An 8,358-nucleotide genomic window follows, 5' to 3' on the forward strand; every position below is an offset into this window, starting at 1 on the left:
CGCCTATAAAATGCGGCGCGCGCCACGCGCCTCTCTCGCACCTCCTCTTCTCCTCTTCCTCTTTCTGCCACGCGCCGCTCCAGCGCCCCGCCACCGACGCGCCTCCGCCGCTCCAGCGCCCGGCCACCGACGCGCCTCCGCCGCTCCAGCGCCCCGCCACGGACGCGCCGCCATGCCGCCGCGCCGCCGAGGAGCGTCCGGCTACCGCGGCGTCCGCCTGCGCCCCAACGGCGTCTACACCGCGGAGATACGCTCCGGCGGACTCCGGCTCGGCCTCGGCATGTACGAGACGGCGCGCCAGGCCGCCCGCGCGTACGACGCGGCGGCGTGGCGCCTAGGCCGGTCGCGCGGGCAGATGAACTTTCAAGATGTGTACACGCTCCAGCAAGCTCTCGACCTTGCCCCTCTGCCTCGTCAGCACACAACGGAAGACCGTGCGGAGCACGCCGAGCGGCAACGCCGCCTCCTCGTCGCTCAGGAGGACGAGCGGGTCATGGCGGAGTGGCGCCAGCGCCACCCGGAGGACATCGCCTACGAGCAGGCCTACTGGGCAAGGCGCCGCGCGGAGGACACGCAAAGGCGCCGCGAGAAGCGGTTGGAAAAGCGTCAGCGGAAGGCGTTGGCGAATGCGTAGTCCGACATTGTTGCAGCAGGTGGGCAGTCGTTCTTCACGCCGGATGATGATCGGTGGCTGGACATCTGGCTAGACACCTCGGACGACACCGCCGAGGATGATAGCGATGGTAGCGACTTAGAGTAGTTTCTATCTAGTTGCGACGTAGTTTATCTATGCTTTCGAACTATCTATCTAGTTGCACCGATGTAAAATACCTTTGTATCGTTTTTTATTTATGCAATCTATCTAGTTTTTATTTATCTATGCGTTCGAAAATTAAAAAAAATGTTTTGTGCGCGCTGCATTTTTGCGCGCTGCTGGAGCGGCGCGCGCGCTGCATTTTAGCGCGGCTGCTGGAGCGGGCGCAGCGCGCCGCGCCAAACCAGGCGCAGCGCGCGCGCTAAACAGGTTTTTTGCGCGCGGCGCTATAGCGCGGCTGTTGGAGATGCTCTAAGGAGCTATACATTATTGTTGGAGTAATTAGCAATTTTCTGATTAATCTAGTCCATAAATAAATCATAAACATGGCACTGATAGTATTAAACTCATGCTGATATCTTATCATATAGGCACGTACACCCTCCGTTTTTAAATGTAAGTCCTTTTAGAGATTCCACTATGGACTAAATATGGATGTCATTTAGAGCATTTCTAGCAGACCTCTCAAAAACACGCGGACCCACAAAATCCCGGCGACTATACCAGCTCGGCCCATTTTTTTTGCCTAGAATAGAGCCTGTATACTCGCTCGACCCATAAAACATTTTAAGGTGACCCGCAAACCGCCCCGCGACGCGGTATATCTACGGATTCGCGGCGCCGATACGGGTCGAAACCCTATCCCCCGCCGCTGCAATTCCCCAATTTTCCCCAACCCCCCTTCTATTTTCTTGTTGTCGGTGAGTCCAATCCCACCGCTGAACGCCACCATGTGAGGCGGTATGTGGAGCTCCGTCCGCAGCTCCGGCGGGAGGGACGACCACGAGCGCCAGCAATGTGTCCGAGCGAACGGCGCAAGGAAGCGCGCGGCGTAGAAGTACACCAACCATGACCTCTAGCCGCCGGAGTACGACCGCCAACACAGGCGGATCTTTTTCGGCGCGTGCAGCTCCGCCGCCGGGGGGGTCGAGTCCCCGCACGCCGCTCCTCACACAGGTGAAAAGGGAGCCGGTGGATCTCCCGGCCCTCTGAGTGGTGAAGCGGGACCTCGAGGCGGAGGCGGTGCTACCGGGCAGCGGCGTCATTGGCACGGAGGATTTCCTCCCCCTTGTCGAGGCGGACATCTTCGAGCAGGCAATCATGGCGCGCAGCGGAAGGAGGAGGAGAAGGAGCAGCGCCGACGATCCCTTGCGAACCTCGACGACCTCCTCGAACTATAAACTGAGTTTTACAGGTCAACATTTTGAGGGGTGTGCTAGAGATGCTCTTAGATGTACCGGATTAGAGCATCTCCAGCCGCGCCCCCAACACGGCCCTCCCAGGCAATTTTTTTGCGCCGACGCCGAAAAAACGGCCCAGTTGCGCCCCCAGGAGCCCGTTTTTCGCCGGTTCGGGCCAAAATTAGCGCCAGCGGACCCAGGCCGAACCCGACGCGCTGGGGCCCGCCGAGTCAGTGATGTGCGCCTCGTCGTCCTCGGAACGCCTCGGTTTCCCGCAAGGCTGCCGCTGGTCAGCCTTGCCATTGATTCCTCATCACGGGCGGTGCGTCACGAGCGGCGAGGCGACGCCTCCCCTCCCGCCACGCGTACACATGGCGCGGGACTATAAAACGAGTGCCTCCCCCCTCGCCTCTGGCCACACCAGCCCACAGCCGTCGCCGAGCTCTACTCTCTCCCTATGTGCAGCCGCCCGCCGACGTTCCTTCCCTCCCCTCTCTCCCCAAGCCCATCCGATGGCCGCACGATTCCCCGGTGACGCGGCGGCAGCCAACGGCTTCGGCCCCCGTTCGCTCCATGAGTGAGAGGCCTATCTCTTGTTCGAGGCGAACATCCCAGCGCCACCGGACATGCGTGCCGGGCCGACAGGGTGGAGGCTCAGCAACGGGGGCGTCCCCATCCCCCCGGTCCCCGACATCGAAGCGCGCCCCGCCATCTTTGCCGCCGAGGTCGACCGCGTGCGGGCGTCCCTGACGGAGGAGCAGCGCTCCCTCCCCCGGTACGCCGCCGACAACCACGCTTCGTGGGTGGCGTACTTCCAGCATCGTCAGGCGTAGAGGTTGGCGTCAACCAACAGGGCGCCGGTGGTGGGGGGCGTCAAGAATAGCGAGGGGCGCCGCGTATGGTGGGGCGCCCCCGGCCGCACGCTCCATGATGTGCTGGAGCACCTCGAGGGCGGCAATGACCCGCCGCTGGCATACCCTGCTATGGCGTCCGCCCCGGTCCCCCACCGGAGCGCCGCGCAATGGATGCCCAGGAGGTTCGGCTCCTCCTCGACTTCCTCCTCTCACTTCTCCTCCCGCTCGTCTTCCCATTCTTCCGGCTCGCCTGCGGTGTTCGGCGTCAAGACCGAGTCCGCAGCGGAGTCGCCGCTCGGCCAGCGCACCCGCAGCGCCGGCATCGTCATCAACGAGGGCGGCCGGCACGCCTCCTCCTCGGCTCCTCTGCGCCCGTCAAACCGAAGACGGAGCCGGGGCTCGCCGTCGTGAAGACGGAGCCCTGGATCGCAGCCGGTGTCAAGGAGGAGCTCGACGACGCGGCGGCCATTAAATGGGCGCGCGAAGACTGGGCGCGCATGGAGTTGGTGCGCCAGTGCCGCGCCTACGAGCAGTTCGCCGTTCGGCGCCGGGGCCGCGACGAGGGAGGCATCGTCGTCCTCGACGACACGCCGTCGGGCAGGGGTCCAGCAGGGGCGGCCGCGTCAAGGAGTAGAAGGCCGCCGCCGGCGATGAGGATGGTGGCTACGTCGGCGACTTCGCGGCGCTCAGCGAGTTCTTCGGCCCTTAAATAGTTGTAGTTGCGGCCTTTCTTTAAATAACTTTACTATGTAATGTCGAATATGTTGAATATATGTCCAGTTTGCCGGACTTTAGCCGAATAATTTGTTCAATTTGCCCAATACCCTTTTTTTTAAACATAAATGTCGGCTCTGGGGCCGGCGGCTGGGAACCCGCTCGCCCCCACGCCGATTTTACGTGCCGGCTCACCTCCAGACGGCGATTTTACGCGCCCCTGGGAACCAACGGCTCGAGATGCTCTTAGGGCATGTACAATGGTGGCATATGGATACATATGCCCCATGACAAAAAGTAACTTGAGGCATCTACATTACAAAAAGTAACTTGAGGCATCTACATTTATTTTTTCTCCCCAATGCAAGCTACCACTAGTGGGCCTCATTAAGAAATAGAAAATAAAGATTCTAATACACATGCATCTCTACTTTTCACTCCAACCTTTTTAGCTTTTGTCACCGGACCACACCTTTTCTCTTCAAGCACCCGCCTCCTGAAGAGGATCCCGCTTCCCTATCCGAACCTACTTTACGTCATATCCGATCCTACATGGCATGCGAGGCATCACCTTGAGGCTATGCATTGTACATGCCCTTAGTATGATTTTGTGAATTTCATGGCACGGCATAGAATAGGCGTGTGTTTAGGGTGACGTCGTGGTGAGGCCACCCCTGCAAGAGCGGACGGAAGGCAGCAGCCCCACGAGGACGAGCAGAGGCCAAGTCGGAGCACGGCACGAGCTATTCCTCTTTTTTGTTGTTGTTTCCCACTCACCAGATGGCGCGTGGGCCAGGTTTGACGGGAGACCGGGCCCAGCCGTCAGCCACCCTCGACCTGGCCACCCACCCCCTGCTCTCCACCAACCCACCAGTCGGCCAACGGCGACGAACCAACGAGGTGCGAAAAGGCAATGCCACGGACGCTATTTAACCACCGGGTTTTACAGGTCCGCAAACCAAACACTTGTCTGCCCCCCGAATCTCCCTCGACGCACGCAGATCTCATCCAAGACAGGCAGGTCAGGAAACTCGTCTCTCCCCCCGAATTTCCTCCCCTTGTTTGTTTGCCCCCCGATCTCCGCCGCGAGCACCCAGCCCGGGCGAGGCGGCTTCCGGCGGGCCGGGGGAACCGAGGCGGCACCGTCGGTGAGGCAGCAGCTAGCTAGGTGCGCGGGCGGGTGTCCGGATTTCCTGCTCTCCGGCGGTGCGTGTTCCTAGTCTTAGGGGCGGGCGGGCGGGGGACTGAAGCTGGGCCACGCGGTGGCCGGCTCAGATCCATGGGGCTGGGCTGGGCCACGCTAGTTGACTGACTGACTGATGGCGAGGAATCTCGCGCCGAAACACCGACCGGTTGGACAGCTAAATAAAAGCGGCCATGGCAGTTGAATTTGTTGCCAAGTACGCCTGTCGGCTTACTCGATTGTTGCCGGACACACGGCCAACACTTACTAGTTGTCCCGCGCTTCTACTGTATCATTATCATCCTCTGTTTGTACTACTCGCAGCAGTTCTAGTCCAAGATGCAGGGTAGCCTGCTTATCTATCTTCTTTTCTGTTTGTTTTTCCATACATGGTCGATGAAGCTGAAGCCATGCCGTATGATGCTGGATGCTGATTGCCTTGTGTTTTTTTGTGCATGTTGCTAGTACTGGCACTACTGTCGTCCTGACCAGCTAGCCAACATAGGATAGGATCTGCGCCCGTGCTCTACTCTCTTGCCTTATTGCCCTGTAATCTGAATTACGTTTCAGCACACCATCCGTTTGCTGTGTCCATCTTAAGCAATCACTGTGATTTGCTCAACCACATGGGTGTGCTGTTCGATTCTGGTTTCCTGCCCAACTGTGCTGTTGTACAGCATGATAGAATTAGCTGCAACTTGATTATGGGTTCAATTTCTCATCTCAACCTCATGTTGTGCTGTCCGCCATGTTGCATATACTCTGGTTGACATTTGTAACCTCGAATTCAGTTATTCATTGGCTGCTTTGCGATTAATTTCTGAAACTTTTGCCCACTGCAAACAATTGCTCAAGAGTGAAGCTTATTCTTTCGTCTTGTTCATATAGCATGATCATTTGTTCTGTAAAGGCAGACCTTTGACCTTTTGAGTCAGATATGCATAAATTACTTGACACTGTTCTGTTCTGTACCTGACGTGTTTGGTGCATCTCTTTTCAGGTACAAGATGGCTCTCACCAGAATTGGTCTTGCTGGCCTCGCCGTCATGGGGCAGAATCTCGCCCTCAACATTGCAGAGAAAGGCTTCCCCATCTCTGTATACAACAGGACCACCTCCAAGGTCGACGAGACCGTTCAGCGCGCCAAGCTAGAAGGAAACCTTCCTCTCTACGGTTTCCATGACCCTGCATCCTTCGTCAACTCCATTCAGAAGCCACGTGTCGTCATCATGCTTGTCAAGGCCGGCGCTCCGGTTGACCAGACCATCGCAACGCTCGCGGCACACCTGGAGCAGGGCGACTGCATCGTTGATGGAGGAAACGAGTGGTATGAGAACACGGAAAGGAGGGAGAAGGCGATGGAGGAGCGTGGACTCCTCTACCTCGGGATGGGTGTTTCCGGAGGTGAGGAGGGTGCCCGCCATGGCCCCTCCATGATGCCTGGAGGCTCATTGGAGGCATACCAGTACATTGAAGACATTCTTCTCAAGGTGTCTGCTCAGGTCCCTGACAGTGGCCCATGTGTCACATACATTGGGAAGGGTGGATCTGGAAACTTTGTTAAGATGGTTCACAATGGCATTGAGTACGGTGACATGCAGCTGATCGCTGAGGCGTATGACGTTCTCAAGTCGGTTGGTAAGCTCACAAACGGTGAGCTGCAGCAGGTTTTTGCTGAGTGGAACAAGGGCGAGCTCCTCAGTTTCTTGGTCGAGATCACTGCTGATATCTTCAGCATCAAGGATGACCAGGGTGAAGGCTACTTGGTCGACAAGGTCCTGGACAAGACCGGGATGAAGGGAACCGGGAAATGGACAGTGCAGCAAGCTGCTGAGCTCTCTGTGGCTGCTCCTACCATTGAGGCGTCCTTGGATTCCAGGTTCCTCAGCGGGCTCAAGGATGAGCGTGTCGCGGCTTCCAAGATCTTCCAGGGTGACTACAGCAGCGGCGAAACTGTCGACAAGGCACAGCTGATCGAGGATGTGAGGAAGGCCCTCTACGCCTCCAAGATCTGCAGCTACGCCCAAGGCATGAACATCATCAAGGCCAAGAGCACGGAGAAGGGATGGGGCCTCAACCTCGGCGAGCTGGCCAGGATCTGGAAGGGTGGATGCATCATCCGTGCCAGTTTCCTGGACCGCATCAAGAAGGCGTACGACAGGAATGGTGAGCTCGCCAACCTCCTCATCGACCCTGAGTTCGCGCAGGAGATCATGGACAGGCAAGCCGCGTGGCGGAGGGTTGTCTGCCTCGCCATCAACAACGGCGTCAGCACCCCGGGCATGTCCGCGAGTCTGGCCTACTTCGACTCCTACCGGAGGGACAGGCTCCCTGCCAACCTCGTCCAGGCCCAGAGGGACTACTTCGGGGCGCACACCTACGAGAGGGTTGACATGCCCGGCTCCTTCCACACCGAGTGGTACAAGATCGCCAACTCGAAGATCTAAGCTGCTGCTGCTGCTCTACCAAGAGACGGCCCATCAGGTTTCGTCTTGTTGGTATCCTTTGTTGCTGCCAGTCATGAGTCCTTTTCCTGTAGGGGAGAAACCGCCGTTTAATTTTTATTATTTGAGTAATGAGTCCTGTATTTATTTTCTACAAGGAGATCACATATTCTCTCCAGCTCCACTACTTGCATGTGATTGATCAACCCTGGAGGGAAGACATTGCCATTCTGAATTAGTTTGAATAAAATGTGTTTTTACCTACCTGTGTTTGATAGCCAATGGTCCTGCTTTCTCAAGTTTGCTTTCTGAGCAGAACCACTGCTTGTTGTTTGTTTGTTGTGTTGTGTCATATGATTCTCACAAGTTGTGTCTATGGTAGCATGTGACAAGTCCTTTTTTGTTTGGAAGATAGGCCATGTTTGCCTACCCAAATTGTGAACACATGGTAAAAAAAGGAAGTTCCAACAGTGAATGTAAGTACTCATGAAAGGGGTGGTGGTATCATTGGCCTCTATGTAGTTCAAAGATCAGACCTATGGTTGAGAAAATTTGTTTGACTGACTGGAACTGAGTCCAAGTTTTGTCGAACTATGTTCTAAACTGGCTCGTTTCGACAAAATATTACCGTAGTTATAGCACCCAAGTTTCATCAGATGGACCCATTTATGCTCTCGGACTAACCTCCATCTAATTGCTGGAGTGTATATAGGCTGGACTATACTGTCCTTGATTGCCGATCATCAGCGCTCAGTCTGATCAGGGCGTCTCCTGGTGCTGTTGTGCAAAGACAGTGTGGAGTCCGCAAACCGAGCTTGAAGGCGTACTTTGCACGCTGGAGAAGCTGTGGTGCGAAAGCGGGTTTGCTACTCTGCTTCTGCTTTCGGATTGTTCCAATCGTGGGGCAGAGGAGCCATGGTGCATCTCGCAGGCATTTGACCGCACCTCACCCGCCGCCGCCAATATTTTGCAAGGTTTGTGGCCATGAAACTGAAGATGCTCACCATGGCATTGCCATTGTTGGCTGCGCTCAGAGATCCAATGCGCAAAGTATGGGACTTACCTTGGGTTCGCAGGACTGGACTGGCTGTTGGTGCTACTACCTTCATTGCTGAAGATGCAAGAACCACAATAGTACCCTACTTCTGTTATGGCGTTCTTGGCGTTC

At 56.6% G+C, this 8,358-nt stretch overlaps 1 protein-coding gene across 2 annotated transcripts; it reads left to right on the top strand.

Moving 5' to 3' along the window:
- Positions 1-4,451: 4,451 nt before the first annotated feature.
- LOC119288192 (6-phosphogluconate dehydrogenase, decarboxylating 1) lies at positions 4,452-7,456 on the top strand. 2 transcript variants are annotated; one of them, XM_037567818.1, is made up of 2 exons: positions 4,452-4,584; positions 5,747-7,456. In XM_037567818.1, exon 2 carries the CDS (start codon positions 5,754-5,756, stop codon positions 7,191-7,193), a length of 1,440 nt encoding a protein of 479 aa, XP_037423715.1. In that variant the 5' UTR covers positions 4,452-4,584; positions 5,747-5,753; the 3' UTR covers positions 7,194-7,456. The 2 variants fall into 2 exon arrangements, with proteins under 2 accessions (XP_037423715.1, XP_037423714.1); XM_037567817.1 differs by lacking the exon at positions 4,452-4,584 and adding an exon at positions 4,749-4,769.
- The last annotated feature ends 902 nt before the right edge of the window (positions 7,457-8,358 follow it).

This window comes from Triticum dicoccoides, chromosome 4A, assembly GCF_002162155.2.
Source record: "Triticum dicoccoides isolate Atlit2015 ecotype Zavitan chromosome 4A, WEW_v2.0, whole genome shotgun sequence".
Lineage (NCBI taxonomy): Eukaryota > Viridiplantae > Streptophyta > Magnoliopsida > Poales > Poaceae > Triticum > Triticum dicoccoides.

Coding starts and splice junctions, on each gene's coding strand:
- LOC119288192 (XM_037567818.1), top strand. CDS start 5,754: ATGGCTCTCACCAGAATTGGTCTTGCTGGCCTCGCCGTCATGGGGCAG.